General features: G+C 51.8%; 2 protein-coding genes across 2 annotated transcripts in view; both read left to right on the top strand.

Moving 5' to 3' along the window:
• The window catches only part of ACADS (acyl-CoA dehydrogenase short chain), a 111,472-nt gene that overhangs the window by 79,142 nt on the left and 14,347 nt on the right, over positions 1 to 17,983 (top strand). The window lies entirely within an intron of this gene.
• MLEC (malectin) lies at positions 4,491 to 16,811 on the top strand. Its single transcript, XM_064393066.1, has 5 exons — positions 4,491 to 4,713; positions 7,938 to 8,116; positions 9,449 to 9,625; positions 9,785 to 9,842; positions 11,013 to 16,811. Exons 1-5 carry the CDS (start codon positions 4,524 to 4,526, stop codon positions 11,240 to 11,242), a joined length of 834 nt encoding a protein of 277 aa, XP_064249136.1. The 5' UTR covers positions 4,491 to 4,523; the 3' UTR covers positions 11,243 to 16,811.

Raw genomic sequence — 17,983 nt, 5'->3', positions numbered from 1 at the left:
CCCCATCCACTGGCATGGGCACAGGTGAGAGCCCCTGCACTGTCATGGGAAGGAGCAATGGGAGAAAGGGCCCAGAGGGGAGCTGGGTGGGAAGGGGATAAGCAGCAATAGCCAACCTCACCTTTTTAATTTCATTTTAAACAACTGTGAGCACATGTATGGTGGGGCCATGCTGTGGTAGCTGAGCTGTAACTCCACTGGTGCTGGGAGCTTCCTTGTGTGGCAGTGCCCTCCTCTCCAACCTCTTCACACTCAGAAATGCTGCACATGTCTGCAGCAGTGATGACAGCAGCCTCCAGGCCCTACCAGCTGGGTCCAGACACATCAGATCTTATCCTCCTTTCCCCAAGATGCTCCCAACCTACCACTCCCTTTCCCTACTCTACCAGACCTACAGTTGATTCCTTTCTCTGTGCAAAGGCTCAGTCACAAGTTACCAGGATTAATTTCTGTTTGGCTTCAAAGGACACCATCATCAGTGCGTTTTGTGGTGTGACTGGGAGCTGCTTTCCTCTTGGTTGCCTCCTTACTCAAACTGGAAGGTCAAGGACCAAGGTCCTGCTTCCTCCCTCTCAAATCTTTCACTTCCGAGCTTCTCTATCACATTCTCAGGGTTCACAAACCCATGTCCCAAAGGAAGATTTTCTCTTCTGCTTTCCTTTTGCTGTGCCAGCCAGCATAGCTATAGTGATGGCTGATGTTCCAGTGACAGAAAACTATGTTTCTCCTTATATTTGTGTATGTGTGCATGTTTACTTGTGTTTGCACAGGTGTGTGCACTGAAGGGTTTGTGTGTGTGCACCTAAAAGCAAGGAGTGCAGATAGGTACCTGGGAGTGAAGCAATAGAGGAGTTTATATGCAAGTGGGTGTATGCCCGTGTGTGTTTATCTATGGAGCTGGTCCCATCTTGGAAATGTGGGTGTGAGCCAAGAAATTAGAAAATGGATATTTACAGATCTCCACATGGATATTTACAGATCTCCACATCTGCTGGCTCAGTAGCTGTATTATTGCGGGTAATGCTGGAGATGAGGGTGATAAACTGAACAGAGTCCAGAGTCCTGGTGTGTTACAAGTGTGTTTAGGGTAATACTGGGGAGGGGAGGCTGTGCAGGCTTGTGTCTGCTGGTACACAACTGTGCTTCACTTACACTGGAGCCTGTTGAGGAAGGAGCAGGACAGCTGTGCTGCTGCCTGTGTGCTGCAGAGTGCTGTGCCTGCCTGTGGCACTGGGGATGGCTCAGGCTTCTGCCTTGTGCCACAGCCAGCCTGCAGGAGCCGAGTGGATAGTCAGAGGCCACAAGTGTGGGGGCTGCTTCTGCCTGCTCCTTCCCAGACCCTGCCCTGAGCAGTCACATCTTTTTCCCACAGCATCTACAGCAGGACAGTCTTTATTTAAAATGGTTACCACATGTCTAGAGGCTGGGCTGATCCCCAGTGCAGCATCATGGTGGCTGGGCATCTTCCCTGCAAACCACGGCCACTTGCACTTAAGCAGTCCCTTAAGTGTCTGTGGTGTGGCAGAGCTGTCCCTGTCATCCCAGGAGTACTAGGCAAAGGCTGGCTGCAGGACACCTTTCTGTCATTGCAGAGGCAGTCCTGGAACCTTCTGAGGAAAGCGGAGTCTGCCAAATCATCTGTAGCTCTTTTCTGCCAGGTCTCACCATGATACAGTGAACAGGTCAGACAGGGCAGATCTCAAAAGCCTTCATTTTTTTTTTTTTATTTTTTCCAGTAGAAGCTCTTGAGCTCCTGCTGCTAGCCTGATTTTACTTTCACAACAAACCCCAAATAATCCCAGGGAGTTTTACTATTTCCTTGTGTAGACAGGGGCAGAGATTAAAGATCCAATCTAAATAATCTAATTCCAGAGATAATCCTTTTGCTCTTATTTCCAATTTCGTACCAGGGAGCTGCCTCCAAGGAGCTCTGCATGGCAGGGCACAGCTGGTCCCTTGTGGGCAGCTGAGCCTTGTAGCCCTGTGCCATTTGGGAGGGCTATGGGGCAGTGGGGCTGGCTCACACTGATTTCTTAGATACCTCATTAGCCATGAGGCCTGTTTCTGTGCCACATCTTTTTGCTGCTCTTTTTAGACATCCCAAATGCTTATCCCATTTTCCAGCAGCAAATGGCTAATACCCTAACCATGTGCTCCTCATTGCTTGTGAACAATCAGGGTGCTAGGTAGACCAGGCAGGACTGATTCAAGACAGTCATTTTGGCACAGCTGCCAGGGGACAGGGAGAGGTCAAGGGATTGAGAAAATGACCCTGAGCCTTTCACTTGTAGGTTACTGGTGTAAATCCAGCCTGCATTGAGGGACTGACTGATGGCTGAGTGGATCAGTGACAGGATGGGGCCTTTGACATCTGGGGCACAAACTGGCATCAAGTTGCTGGTGTGATGGCAAGTATTGATTTGGGACAGCAGTGCAGGACACTACAGACACAGGCCAAACAGCACCTGCCATCCTCTGCCAGGAGCTGTGACCAGCCTGTCAGCCAGGGTGAGGGGCTCCTCTTGCCCCAGAGAAGGACACCCTGTCCCTCCTCACTGCTGCTCAGTTAATCCCTCGTGCTTGGTGAAGCACTACTGATTCTTGGGAAATGATCAACCAAGCTAGTTTTTAGAAAATGCTCACCCTGGGAACACCTGGTAACACTTAAAGTGTTTATTGCTTCAAAGTTGTGTTCCTGACCCACACATCACAGTTGAAAGTGTAGAATTAAGGAGGATCATTTGTAATCAGCACAAATGAGCTCTAATGAGGCCTCCCTCAGCCTCACCAACTGGACAGCATTGTCCTGGCCATGGCTGCTTGCACTCCTTTGGTAACAGAACTTGGGGGACACCCAACAGGTCACAAACACAGCAGGGATACAGGAGATTAGCCCAGATTTGATCAGATGCTGCCAGGGCTGGGGTCTGTAACGCTGAGATGATTTGCCAGGAATCAGCGTGAGGTGGCTGAATCTGGAGAGGTGCTAAGTGTACACATTTCATACACCAATCTGGATGTGCTTTCCTAAGGCACCCTGCAGTTTTAGGAACCCCTTCCTTGCAGCAGTGCTGTGTGGGAGTGCAGCAGTGCCATGTCTGTCCTGGCCAGTTATATCATGGGCCCAAGTACTGATGTCAGAGCAGCAGGAACATGCTTTGGGATCCACTCCAGCCTGGGCAGAGCAGACGGGGTGGGTGGTTATGCATTCCACCAAACAGTTCACTTCTCCAAGGCTGGATCTGGTTAAGGGGCCCACAGGTGCATTACAAAAGCAACAAATTCATTTAATTCTCAGTCTGCAGCACCAAGTCTTTATTTATAGAAGCAAATGCTTTGCGAAAGACTTGAATTAATAAAATATCACTGGCATTTAGAAGCAGACACTGCTAATGCAGCCGGTGCCAGGAGTGCAGCCCTGAGGCCTGGCCGGTATCTGATGCCTCAAGGAACACTGTGATCAGACAGAAGGGCAAACATTAAGTTATTTGTTCCCGCTTTGTGTAGGGAGTGAGTTTCATTCGACCTCCCCCTGGGATATCTCACTCCAGCCACTCAAGACCTTGCCAAAGTCCTCCAGAAAACAAACCCAGGATTTCACATTCTCCGATAGCCCAAGCCAGGGCTCAGCCCGCTGGCAGTGTCACGGTCACCTCCCCGCCTTCCCCTCCACTGCCTGCTTGGCTTCGCATGCAGATTATTGCGGTGCAAGGCGCTTGCACGCCACCGGCCGCTTCGCTCCTTACCGGGCGGGCGGCAGCTACTTATTCCATTTATTCCACTTATTCCATGGCAGGGGCGAGCAGGAGAACCAGCGTGTTCTGCCAAGGCAGCGAGCGGGGCTCGGCAGCTGCCGTTCAGAGCACAGCGGGCACGGAGCTACCGGGACGTGGCGAGGAGCCGGCCCCGACGGCGGTGGAGCCCTCGCTGCCCTAGGTCCGCTTCCAGCCCCTTCCCCGAGCACACCGGCTCCGCTCCGGTCCGCGCTTCCGCAGCGCCGCCCGTTGCCGCGGCAACCCTCCGTCTGCGCTTCCCGCCGCCGCCCCGCCGTGCTCCGCGTTCCGCCGCGCTGGAGCACCGCGATTGGCGGCGCCGAGGGGCGGGCTTTGCCCACCAGCCGCCGGCGTTCAGGCCAGCTCGCCGGGCTGTCCCCGCTGCGGGCACGGCGCTGGGGAGCCTGGTCGGTCCCCGCCTGCTCCTAGGGGAGCGGGTTGCACAGCCGCTCCGCTCCCGCGCGGGCGGTACCGGCCCCGGCACCCCGACCCGCAGGGACCCGGCTCCCCGCGCCGCTCCCGCCGTGTCCCCGCGCCGCTCAGCCCAGCCCGCCCATCGCCGCCGCTCATTGGCCCGCCGCCTTATGAATATGCAGATACCGCCCCGCGGCCGTCTAATGGCAGGCGGGCAGGTAATTAATATTCCCGTCTCGGCTCGCGGATTGGCCGGGGCTCGTCCCGCCCCGGCAGCGGGGTAAGCCGCCCCCTGTCGGCGGCAGGAAGGGGCGGGCGCGGCGCCGGGAGCGCGACATGGTGGGCGCTGGTGCGCGCGGGGCGCCGCTGCTGCCGCCCGTGCTGCTGCTGCCGCTGCTGCTGCGGGGCGCGGCGGGCGGCATCGCCGACAGCGTCGTCTGGGCCGTCAACGCGGGCGGCGATGCCCATGTGGACGTGAACGGCATCCACTTCCGCAAGGACCCGCTCGAGGGCCGCGTGGGCCGAGGTGAGGGCGGGGGACACGCCGCGGCCGGGGGGTTTCGGCGGGACAGTCCGCGGGGTCCCGCTCCGCCCCGCTGCGGCTGCGGGGTCCCGCTGTGCTGGCGGCGTCCGGGACCCGCGCGTCCTGCCCGCTGCAGTCCCGGCGGGTCTGTCCCCGCAGGACGGCGGGTCTCCTCTCCCCCGGCCGCCCGGGGACGGTCGTGGTCCGAAGGCAGCGCCGGCGCTTGTCCCCAGCGGGAGCGCGGCCACCCCTGTTCTCCCGCCGGGCCCAGCTGGGGCTGCGTCCCTCGTCCCCGTGGCGGTGCGGGCCCGCGGCCCCAGAGGCGGCGGGGTGAGCCCTGCGGTATGGTGCTCCTGCCCTCGGCCTGCGGGGTTGTGTAATGCCCAAGGGGAAGTGGCTCCGCGAGGGCTGGAGTGGGATTTCGGCTGGAAAGGCGGCGGGAGCAGTCAAGCTGCCAGCCTTGCCGCGTGCGCCCGCCGCTCTCTTTTCTCTCCCGTTTGCACTGAAGCGCCCGTGTTCTACAGCAGGATCCGCCGGTTCACAGCCCAGTGCGCAGCGCGCTCGGTGCAGTGGGAACAAGCCTTTCCAGCCCTCTGCAGCCGCATCTGGGTCGCGCACGGTGGGCTGATGCCTGCAGCATTCTGGATCCGACAGCGAAGAGCACAGGCTGCTCGCTGAGCCCCGGTGCTGGGCCCGCAGGGGGAAGGTACAGCCGGCTGCTCTGCTCCATGCCCCAGGCCGTGGCTGGGTGTTCAAGGGCAGGGACACAAGCAGAAGTAGAGGCAGATGGGAAATCACCAGCTGCTCTAACTACCAAGTCAGTAAAATCTTCAGCCTACTACTTAGGACAGGATGGAAAACTAATTGCACTTTTCCTACTTCCTCCAAGACCACCACAGTTTGAATTGTGCATGTGTCTGATATTTGATGTACCAAAACTTAGTTGGTTCACTAATATATTGAAAAGCTAGCTGTGCTGAGCTGCTCTGCTGTCAGGTACAGGTGAGTGGTGGAATGTGGAGATCAGCTCTCTGTTGATTTTTGAGTCTAACCTTTGCTGTTTCCATGTAGGATGGTGAGGATTTTCTTGTGCTATGCAGCTGGAACTGTTATTGTTTGTCCTGCATGAGTGCCGTCCCAAATGGAGAGCCTTTTGGGCACACTGGATACAGTGGAGGTCACATTTAAATTCTAATACGGTTTTTCACACCCATGGAAGCTGCTGCTGCAGTCGCACAGGGTGCCCTGATCACTGTAGATCAACTTCCCTTCGTAAACCTCTCACATGTGTGACTTGAATGTCCTTGTGGACTTGAACTATTTATTTCTGAGTTGAAGAGAAAAAAAGGGTCTTTTTCAAGCACATTGTGACATGCACTTCCTTTGTGGCAAGCCCGTGGTGTTTCCTCTGAGCAGCAGGCTGTTACAGTAATCCTGCATCAGCCAGTGGTGCCAGGCACAGTGGAGACTTTACCCCTTTGAGCTCTCAGCTGCCTTTCCCTCAATGGCTTTTTATTGCACTATTGTTCGTTTACTCTGGGCTCCTCTGTGTTGATAGACATGTAAGGGCTATAGCAGAAATGTATGGCTGACTGGGAGGAAATGACCTAGGGATAATAATTCTGGCCTGTACTGCCTCTGGGCAATTTAAAACCTTTTTTTTCAAGCCTCCATTCAGCTGCTGTGCCCTAAAGGACTGACTGTACTGATGGCAATTACAGAATAGACAGGTGCCAAACGTAGTTGAGTTACAGCTTGGTGTGTACTGCTTGCTCCCTGTGAGCACCCAGCGTGCTGTAAAATCCATCTTACTTCCACAACTCTGTCAGCAGAGCTCTGACATGCAGGTGACAGGTCTTCCTCTCCAGTTACCTTCTTGGCTATTAAAGGACTTTCTTCCTGTGCGGGCTTTCCTTTAATAGGAGCTGCCTGCTGTGGAGTCCTTGGTTTGCTATCACTGTAATCTGTAGCTGGCCAGAAATATCTGCGTGGGAGGACAGGTTAAACTTTTCACCCTCTATATTTCTGGTGTTTAGAGTCCTCAGTCTTTATGCCCAAGTTTGAGTGGTAAAGAGAAGTGGAAGATTGCCTGAGCAGCTCTGTGTGAAACAGGAGACTAAGAACTGGCATTAATTTCCTCTCGCTCATTTGCATTGGCTCTGTCTTTGGCAACGTGTGCTGGGTTAGAGGTTCTTGCTTTGTCTTGGCCCATGCAGTGTCTGTTCCCATGGAAATGGGGCTGGGAGAGGTAAGTGTCAGCAGAGAACTTCGTCTGGATCAACTTCTGCCTGAAGTGCCAGTGGATGGATGGTGTCCACAGTCTTCCCTCCTGTCCCTGCTTTGCTGGGGAATTGATGTGCAGTTTGCATTTATACAGGAGCTTTGATACAGTAGCATACCAAGTGGGGTTAAAGTTGTTGGGGACTGCTGTAGAGGTGGTGAAACACTGAAAGGACGCACATTTTGTAATTTCTCTTATTTTGTCAGTTGTTGTACTGTTTGGGCATGGTGTTTGGGCCCTTCTCAGGGGCTCTTTGCGTGCCTGCAGACAGCACCCATTTCAGCTGGGTGGCTCTGAGAACATCAGCTGGTGGAGCTGCTGTGCTCTTGAAATGCTTGCATATCTTTTTTGCTTCCTTCATCCCATCTTCATGCTGACAGGTGTTGTGGGCCTGTGGTGAGAAGAAAGGGCTTTGTAAGATGCCTTCACCCTTCTGCCATTCCTCAGTTCTTTCTTGAGGGGGATGAGTCTCTAAAGCCCAGTGCTATCAACTGCTAACTTCAGATCTGTTGCATCAATGAGTTGAGTCAGTCCTATGCTAGCTGTTTTAGTTTTGTACTTGGAGTCTGAAATGTGAAAATATCTTAAAAATATTCTAGGTGTTTTCACTGTTTAAAGCAAGAGCCACTGACCAAGTCCTTTGGCTTTGTGTAATGGTTTTGAAACAGGCTTTTCTTTCTGAAATGGTGTGAGTGATCTTACTGTGTCGTAGACTGCAGCAGGTCTCCAGACCTGTTTTCCTACATTTCTTGGATTTTGGGGCTTTAGCTTCTTGTGCTTCTGCTCTGGCAGTGCTGCCACCTTGCTGGTCAGGGCAAGCAGGGGAGATGGGTCTGATGGCTGTAAGTGCTAATGCCACTTATGGAGTTAAGCTCTTCAAGAATATATAAAGTGTTTCTTCCTCAGAATGTAACCCTTCCTCTCACTCTTTGTGCTCAAATCCCAGCTTCTGACTATGGCATGAAACTGCCGATCCTGCGCTCCAACGCGGAGGACCAGATTCTGTACCAGACGGAGCGCTACAACGAGGAGACCTTTGGCTATGAAGTTCCCATCAAAGAGGAGGGTGACTATGTGCTGGTGTTGAAGTTTGCAGAGGTCTATTTTGCACAGTCTCAACAGAAGGTAAGCAATAGCTCCTTGTGTGTCTCTGATGCGAGTTCCTGGCTAAGACTGTGTGTGCTCAGGTTACCTCTGCTGCTTTGCATGGTGAAGGAAAGGAGTAAATTAACTTAGGTCCCAACCTCTACCAGGCTCTGAAACTTCAGAGCTCTTCTCCACATTCTACCTATACAGTTGGACTGGAAAATTTAATTTCAAAGTATTCAAACAAATATGTGCAACTAAACATAACTAGCAATAGGGTTTTACAACCTGTTTAGGCTGTGCTGGCTTTGAAAAGTTTTTTTCCTTTTTCTTGAACACTTACTTTTGACTTGACAGCATAGTTGTGCTGGAGGAAGTATTGCATAGATTGAAGCAGGGAGGTGGTCTGGGTTAAATAGCCTACTCAAAACAATTTTTGCAAATGTAGTAAGACTTGATCCTGGTTCACTCTGATCCTGAAAGCAGAATTAAATTCATCTGCTTTTTGCTTTTTAGAGGAGAATAATCCATGTCCATTTTTGAAATGCCTCATATAGAGAAGTGGAAACAGAAGCAAGCCGAACTCAAAGCCCTGTGATAAATTGGGGTAGGAGTGGTTTGAGTTTTAGTCTGGCTTTCCTCTGATTTCATCAGCTTCTTTAGGGCTGATCTCCTTAAGCACTGTGCTGCCTTCCTGCCAGAGAAGTATTTCAGGGAGCAGAACTGGTGGGGCTAGCTTACAGAACGGATGCAAAAAGCAGCCTCAGATTAAACTGAAGGGCTGAGGTATCTTTGGTTCCTCTTCCTTCATGTGGTTCTGCTGGGATTCCCCAGGTGCTGCGTGAAGTTTGAGTCATTACAGCCCTGAGGAGGACTTTCACTCTGAATTTACAGATGTGGTTAGCAGTTAAACATTTTACCTCCTTCAAACCCTGTGTTCTTCACCAGCTTATTTCCTCTTCTCTGTTCTGCTGCAGGCTGTTAGTTAGAAATGGCTTCATTCCTGGGTGTGGTGTGTCACAACCACCCCAAGGTGGTAGGAGCAGGTCTTCAGACAGGAGAAGAGTTGTGAAAGAGAAACATGAATAAACTAGAATGAAAATGTGCTGTCCTCAGGTCTGAACAGCAGATCTAGGGGCTGCTTTAAAAGGAGAAGGCAGATTTCAGGGTATTTGAAGCATTGTTAATGCTTTAGTGTCTTTACTTGGCTGGTTTTGGGCTTTGAATCCTTCCCCAAGGAGTGGGCCAGGACATGTTACAATGCTTTCTGGTTCTGGGTGCATAAAGAGCAGAGACCTTTCCTGTTCTGTTCCCATTTCAACCGTCACGTGCCTGATCTGCTCTGACTCTGTCATTTCTTCCACCCTGAAGGTATTTGATGTTCGCTTGAATGGCCACGTGGTGGTGAAAGACTTGGACATTTTTGACAGAGTTGGACACAGCACAGCTCACGATGAGATCATTCCCATGAGTATCAAAAAGGGAAAACTGAGTGTCCAGGGAGAGGTTTCAACATTCACAGGAAAGCTCCACATCGAGTTTGTAAAGGTAATAAGCTTTTCAGGGCAGAGCCTTGATCTTCCCTTTCCCTTTCTAACCCAGTCATGTGGTGCAACTGTGTGCTGGAGGAGGAGAGGTGTTGGAAGGTGGGGAGACCATTTCTTTTCTCAGAGCTGCAGCACTGACTGCTGCTTTTGCTTTTTCTAGGGCTACTATGACAATCCGAAAATCTGTGCCCTATACATCCTGCAAGGAACAGTGGAAGGTAAGCACAGTTTGTGAGCCAGAAGGCTCTTCCCCCTTGGAGAGCAGCCTGTTGCTTCTCAGACTATGAGATCATAGCTTTTGCTGACCCACATCTGCCAAAATTGTTTCTCTTTCACTGAGTTCCCACAGAGTGCAGTTGCAGAGTGAAGTAGGTGTGTACTGTCCTCATTCTCCTCTAAGTCACAAAGCTTGTGTCATTTTGGAGTGAGAAAAATCAATTTGTTTTGGAATTTCCTGAATATGGGGAAGAGGAGAAGGAACCATGTCTGGTCAGTCTCAGCTTATAGCTATAGATAAATACCCTCTGGCCTTGAATGTCAGCAGCAGCCCTGCAGACAGATAATTTACAGCTATTTTAGCTAGTGCTTAAGTGTTTCTTACCTGGAGCTTTGTTTTGCTTTTGTGTCAGCTTTAGGACAAGGCAGTATTTTTTTCCCAGATACCAGTTCCTCTGGATAGCTTTGGGGAGTGCTGGAAGGGTCCTTGTTCTTTTATCACTCTCTTTATAAGTGAGCTGGAATTGGAGCCCCTCTAGCTCCTGAACTAGGAAGGTTTAGGTTCCCTCTGACCAAAACATCAATTTGCTTTACCATGGGATGGTCAGGTGCTGCTGAAGGTTTGGTAAGAACCTGGTGGCCAGGTGGCACCTGCAGCTCAGGCCCAGGGCTCAGAAGGCTGGATTTTTGTGGGGCTTGGCCATGCTGCTCTCACAGCTCTAGCTTTGAGCGGTGCAGTGATGTGGAGTAGGACTGTTTATGGAAAGGGTTGTTCCCGTTCCTGTTTGCACCTGTATGTGCTGGTCCTGCAGGCAGCAGGTGCTTGTTCTTGACTAGATCTTCCTGAGCAGCTGCAGTATCTGAATGTGTGCTCTATGTGTGCTTTTGTGCATTAACTTGTCTGTGTCACGCGTTGATGGTGTGGAAGGATGAAGTTTTTCTGCAGCCTTGATCCTTGGATGCTCTTATCTTGCAAAGAAAAGAAATTGTGGTGTGATCCTCTGTGGTAGAAGATATTCCTCTCTTCGGAGTGTTCTGGTTCTGGTTTTGATGGGGTCTCAGGTGCTCTCTTGCTGATGTTCATGTTGGATTGGGGAGAGGGGAAGGAAGTGCCTCGAGTGAACTCCCAATTTACATCCTGCCTGCTTGCAACCTTTTGTCTTGTTCAACAGATGTTCCAAAGCTGCAGCCACACCCAGGCCTGGAGAAAAAAGAGGAAGATGATGATGAAGATGACTATGATGATGGCTCCAGTGTCAAAAAACAGGCAAATAAGAACCGGGTTCAGTCAGGCCCACGCACACCAAACCCCTATGCCTCGGACAACAGCAGCCTCATGTTTCCTATATTGGTGGCCTTTGGTGTCTTCATTCCTACCCTCTTCTGCCTCTGCCGATTGTGAGAGCAAGCCCCACAGTGCATCAGCCCAGGGGCTGGGAGGGAAGGAGTTGGACCAAATATGGTTGCTTTCAATTTCTCCATATTGTTCATAATTTAAGAAAAAAAAAAAAAAAGAGATTATTCATTTGGAATGAATAGCAGGTCCAGGTAAGAGGGAGCTTACCTTCCCCCTGCCAGCAAGCAGCAAGGCCCTCGCCTTCCCCTTCGCACCATGTGCAGCCTCTGATTCTCCCTGGGGCATCCAAGAGTGAACTGAGTCCTGGCTGGGTGTGTATTGGGCCGTGAAAGCTGATGCTACCAGTCCTGGGCCATGTCCCACACTGAGAGAAAGCCATGTGCTGTAGGATCTCTGCCTTCACTGGGTGGAATACAGTTCCTTAAGCAGGAAAGCAGTTCTTAAAACAAGGCTGGGGTACACATTTTGTCCAGGAGCGTGGAAGTGTTGTGGTGCTGTTGGGTGTCAAGCGACTGCCGAGGACAGAGCCTGGCTCAGCATCTCCCTGAAGGTGTGCAACACAGTGTATGGTACTCGCCTGCGTAAAGACACCAAGGCTCCAGAGCAGCCTCCCTGGAGACAGTCCCCTCCTAAGACTGCCAGCTGCGCCAGGAGCAGAGGGATTTATCTGGCCTGATTTGCTGCACCAGTTGGGAGAGACTTTCCTAGTCTGGCAATGGCAATGTGTGTCCATCGCAGAGGGGTTCTGCTGTAGCCTGCGAGAGGCTGACGTTGTGAGCGTCTGATCAGATGCACTTGTTTTCTGTATTGATTATGGCTTTTGTTTCCTTTAATATCCTTTTATTTTCAAAGTTTGTTTTAAGCTCAGTTCCTTGTTTTGCCTTTCCTAGCAAGTGACCTCTACTTTGGAAGAAGCTGAGAATCAGGTGAACTAGAGTGAAGGTTCAGGACTTGTTCCTTAGCCTTCCTAATGGTGAGCTCCCTTCCCTGTGACTTTAAACCTGTGCTGTAGGACAGAGCAGAGCAACCTGGTGGATGCTCCCTGTGGTCTCTCATTCCCTCTGTAGGGACCAGCTCTGCCTGTGGCAGTGAGAGTGGAGCTGGTCAGTGTTTGCAGTGAGTGAGTTTGGCCTTTTGCATATCCAGGCCCTGTAGTGAAGGGGCAGATGTCCAATTTTTCAGTCCTGCAGAGCAAGGTGGTTCGTTGCTATCGAGAGATCTGGAAGTGAGCAATGCACTGGAGACAAGGTCACCTGCTTCCCCCAGGGATATTTCTGCAAGAAGCTTCTGTTTCCTCATGCAGAGCCTGTGCCTGCCCGGCAGAGGCTGAACAGAGCAAAAGCCACTGCTGTGCCTTCTGGTCCAGAGCTGCAGGCCCTGAGGAGCTGCCTTCCCACAATCTTGGCCTCCAACATGTTGAGCATTTCTGGCTGCCCAGGAGGGAGATGTTCTGTGCTGGAGCAGGATCCGTCCCAGGCAGGGTTGGGTTTTTGCAGATCAGCTTTGTTGCTGCTGAGCTCTGGGCTCACGGAGCGCTTTACCTCATGCTCTCTCCGTTGTCTGCAGAAGTGTTTTGTCTTTCCCTGGAGCAGTGGCACTGAGCAGTGATCTCTGCTGCTCTGCCTCTCTGGGCCTGCATTTTCCTAGCAGTTGTTTCTGGGTTTGATCCCCTGCAGTGGCTCAGCCTTTCTTTGAGCTGAGCAGGGTCAGTGGGATTACCAAGTTTCTGGCAAGGGAACTGGAGGAGCAGCCTGTTCTGTTCTGCTGTGCCCAGACAGCTGAAGCCTTTGCTTTCTCTTATCCCTCAAGCTGTGATAGGAGCTGTCAGCTCAGGTCTCCAGAGTGGAAGCTGGGGGAGGTGACAAAATGCTGCTTTCTGCAGCAGTGCCACTGAACCTTGCCTTTCTGATCACATCACTGCTACAGGCCTGACCCTAATTCTGTATCTGTGAGCTGAAAAACAAGCAGGACCTTCATTATCTTCTCTCCAACTGCACAAAGGCTAGTTTGGGACAGAAGGAAGAGAGTCCCTGTCCCAGTTAAAGGTGAATACAGGCTTCAGAGAGAGCAGATCTTGAAGAACAAACCTTAGGATGAAAGGTAGTAAGCTTGAAGTTGTCTGCTTCATCTTCTAGCTACTGTTAAAATCCTAATACTTACAAAACTATTATAAAATATGAGCTCTGATTTGTTCAGTGACAGTGCCTGCAGGGATTCTCCAGCATTTTTGGGATTGCTCTAACTGGATTGAAGAGACATTTAGATGTTTATCAGTTTAGAGAACCATGAACTGTGCTGATTTGTTAAGCAAAGAACCTGGGGTTGAAAGCAGGCGTCTCTCTAAGGAGCTGCTCTCCTCCAGGCCTTTTAGGGTGCATTTTTTTTGAGCATCCTTGAAGCAAGGAATCACTCAACTTCTTGTGGCTCGCCCAGTAATCCCAGCACCTTGCCTACCATGGGAGAAAGGGTGTGTGTTTAGATGTGCAGAAGCTGGAGACAAGCCTTTTAGGCTAGTTTATCCTGGCCTCTCCTGGCAGCCAGGGCAGCCGTTTGGTGCCATCAGCTGCCCCAAGGCAGAGCTGTACAGGCTGTGATCTAGTTTGTTCTAGTTGCTCAGTTCAAATGAATTTGTCTTATTTGAATAAGAATAGGGACGAGAAGCAGTTCATCCTTCATGCTTCAATTTAGTTGTTTTGACTCTGGTTTTGTGCATCATTCTCACTACAGAGCTGGTTTCTGGAGGTTCCTGACCCTGTTAAGGTCCTATGAGCAGCTTCCTTTCTGGTCTATCCCCCCCTGACAGGTTTGCTTTGGAAGGAGCCTTCAAACCAAGCATGTGGGAGCCCCAAGGCTGGTGGGGGCTGGCCAGCCAGCACCTTTCTGGGAATGGAGTGCTTCAGCTCCCCAGGCCATCTCTGCCTAGTATCTGCAAGCCAGAATCAGGGGTGTAACGAGGTACCTGGTCCTGACCGGGGAAAGAAAAGTTTGGGCTGGCTGCAGCTTTCCAGAGTGGGTGTTTGAGGGAACATGCAAGACATTGTTTAACTGAGACAGGTCAGAGACAAGCCTGTTTGTGCTGATTCCTCTGCCAGCAGCAGGCAGATGAGTGCAGCAGCGTGGGGAGCTGGGTCAGAACAGACCCTGGCTTGATTCATGTTGTGTAGAGAGGGGCAGATATGGCAATTCTAATAAAGCTTCCATTTAATAAAGGGAAAATCACTGTCTATGATGTTTCAGGCCTGGATCCAGCCTCAGCATAGTGGTTTCAAGCTTATTTTAATTGTCCCATCAGCCCCTCCTTTAAGCCAGGCTATTGAAGTCTTCTGTGTGTGACTAAACATCTTTACCCTTTTGTGTGTCCCAGGTGGCAGTGAACAGAAAGCCAAATGAATTCCCTTCCCTTTTTGGTGCCTTTGTCTCAGGCTTTGAATAAAAGTCTATTTGATGGAGCTTCTTTTTTTTTTTAAGGAGCTTCTGAGTTTTTCTTTTTCTTCAAGGGACCCTGCCCTGCCCTTGAGATCAGATGGGGACTGCCCCCCTGTCCCCAGATACCAGCTCTGGAGGTCACAGCTGAAGTAGAGAACTGTGAGCAAGCATCTTTATTTTCAGCCCTTAAAGTCAATGGAAGAAAAGTCTAGCAGGGGATAGAAGAACTTGAAGAGCTCCTTCAGGTCTGGTCTGCCCCAGAAATGGCCTGAAGGCAGGATGGAGAACTTCCAGACAGTCTGGTGCCTGGGCGTCTGTGCAGCTCGGGGCTGAGTGAGTCACGCTGGGTCCCGGCAGCTGTTTGGCACTTACAGCTTCTGGGTGCAGAGTGGGGCTTGGGGGGTCCTGCACCCCTGATTTACTCACTGAGGGCTTGCCCCGTGCTGCTTAGGTCTGAGCAGGGCAGGGACTGTGCCTTGTCCCTTGGCCTTTAAGTTGGAAGGGGATTGCAGCAGCCAGGGAAGTGTCTTGCTGCAGGAGCTCTGGCTGAACAAGCCTGTTGCTGATAGGAAACAGCAGGAGGGAGAGCCCTGAGAGCAGCTTCAGCCCTTGGTGTGAGACAGATTCTGAGCAGCTGCGGAGTACCAAGTGTTTCAGGCTCTGTTTGGTGCTCAAATGTGGGAGAGATCCGTCTGCTTCTTGCACGTAAGATGGGGAGGGGAATATCCTTGCTGAGAATCCAAGGGAAATGGGAACTGGGCCAGCACTGAGCTGATTTACCTACTGGCACTTCTGCATCTCCACAACAAATGCCAAAGCCTAATACAATTCAAGGATGCTATTTTACCGTCGGCCTGGCTCCACCAGTCTGGCTCCACCGGCTGGTCCCACACAGGCTCACAGGAGAATTCTCAACGGCACAGACACGCCAGGCTGGAGCTGTGCAGGCTCAGAAACGTGATCCCATGGATGGGCCTCCTGTGCTGCACCCTGCTTCGTGCTGCCCAGCAGGTCTGGGCCACGTGCATTCACCTTGGAGCCAAAGGGATTTGACCCAGGAGTTTTGTAGCATTGAAAGGTGCTGGGATGGATGGGAGAGGTGAAAGCAGGTCCATGTCTTCCGGGACTCTGGCTTGCTCAGAGTTTATTGCTGTATATTAAATACTATTTTTGGAGATTGTGGGGAAGATGAGGGTGGGGAGGGATGTGACGATGCTGTCCCCAGTCTGATTGGTGGCGTGCTACTGCAGGTTATTATTTTTTTTTCCCCAAAAAGTGCTTTATTTAAAAAAGAAAAAAAAATCAACAGAACAAGTGCTTTCCGTCCTCCTAGAAACTGTGCTGGCTGATTAGAAAATGTGAATACTCTTTTGCAAACATCAAAGGTTTTTGCTAAAGAGTTTGTGTGATGGAGATTTGAAGGCAAGGGGCAAAGCACAGCTTGAACCAGTTTAGCTGGGAAGAGTGTGAATCCAGGAAATGCAGGATCTCTGCCCTGGAGTTGTCCCCTGTCACACTTACTGGGGCTGTGCTCTCCTGTGCTACCATGGCTGTCCTGTCACACTGGCAGTTCCTGAGCTGGTGTTCTGGAGTGGAGCAGTAGCTGGCAAGTGGGGCCTTGAAATTTTTGTGGTTTCCTCGGGGGCTTTGTGCATTCAGGGCTTTCCTGCTGGGTTCTGTTGGGGTAGCAGCAGTTGGTACATGGTCCCACCATTCCCTTGTGCCTGGCTGTGGATGTGTGGAAGTGACCTGTGCCACTGGCATCGGGGACACATCACAAACTACTTAAAGCTGCAGGTCGAACTTGTCTGTAAAGGTTGAAGCAGTGTGAGGAGAAATCTCCACCTGTATGTGTCACCAGTATAAAGGATTTTTGAGGAGGATTTTTTATTTTACTGCCCACTGTTTTGTGTTATAACAACTTGCAGTGACTTTTTTTAGTTGGTTTTGCAGCAAGCTTGGGCCCTAGGTGAAAAGCACAGATACCTATTTCTGATTGCATCGGCTTTGCAGGGACTAGTTTGGGGGAGATGGGCATGAGGGTGGGTTATTTTATTTTTGGTACATGGTAGCAGTTTTATTTTTTAATTTTCCCAGGATGTTTGGCTGAGGGAATGTTCTGAAATCTACTGTCTGGCAGTTTAACCAGCAGTGTGCTAAAGGAAAAATAAACAAAATTATATTGTCACTTGGATGAGATGGTCCCTCTTTTCTGGTGGTGGGGGCAGAGGAGCCCCCTCTGGTTCACACCCACGCAGGGAGGCTGAGCCTGGCTGACTGCTGGCTCCACCACAGCCCTGGTGATCTCTTGCCCATTGTTTTGAGCGATAAAGTGCAAATCGAATGGTACAACATCCTCTTAAAGTGCTGATGTGGTTGTTGCTTCCTGCTCAGAGCCGGAGCACCAGAGAGATGTAATCTGCTTTCTGGGCTTTGCAAGCTGCCCTGCTTCCAGCTCAGAGCGTGTCAGAGGCAGACGGGGCTGGAGCAGAGGGACAGCAGCAGCCTTGTGCTCGTGGGGACAGGGACCCTGGTGCCCTGCAGAGAGGGTGCTTTCTGCGAGGCCTGGCTGTCCTTCCCTAGGGCCCAGGATGGAGGCACCAAGCCCGTGCAGCGGGGAGGATTTAGGAGCACCGGTGCGGGCAGGTTTTTTGAAATAGCATTTGGCTGGCGGTAGCAGGAGCGTGCTGCTCAGAAGCCACAGCGAGCGTCAGAAATCACTGCTCAAAATCTGCCTCCGCTCATCGTGAGCGTGTTCAGTGTCGGCTGGAGGACTCCCAAAAAGAGGATGCAGACTTTTGCTGTTCTTGCCCAGTTCCCAGAGGGCTGGAGGTGACTCTTGGCAGCTCTTGCGTGCCTGCCGCGGGCTGGTGCGCTGCCCCTCTTCGGGAAGAGACAAACACATTCTTTCCTCCTTGTGTTGATACTTTGAGTCCCTCCACCTGGGACCTCCCACTCACCAGGCTGGGGAGACTCGTCCGCTGTCTGCCACTGCCGCCTCCGGTGTGCGGTCATGAAACTGCCCCGGGGCACACGGTCCTGTCGCTGTCCGCTCCCCAGGGACAGCAGCTGGGGAGGAGCGTGCTGTGCCCTCCATGGCATCCCCTTGCTGACGCTGCCCCTTCCCGAACAGTGCTTGCCAGCGTCCCCTGAGCAGCGGCTCTCGGGGGCTGCCTGCTCTGTGTCACCGGCTGCGCTGCGCTGCGGGCCGCGCCTTCATTCCCGGTGGCCAGCGAGGGGTGCCGGCCGGCCGGGGGCAGCGGGAGTGGGGCCGATTTTGTTTGTTCTTGGTGTTGTTTTCCCTCAGGTAACCCGGCTTTCCCAGCCTGTCCCGCTGCGTCCCCGCACGGAGCGGCTGCC

This window comes from Passer domesticus, chromosome 17 (assembly GCF_036417665.1).
Source record: "Passer domesticus isolate bPasDom1 chromosome 17, bPasDom1.hap1, whole genome shotgun sequence".
NCBI lineage: Eukaryota > Metazoa > Chordata > Aves > Passeriformes > Passeridae > Passer > Passer domesticus.
The sequence above is the reverse complement of the archived record's forward strand: the minus strand, read 5'-3'. Positions and strand labels throughout refer to the sequence as shown.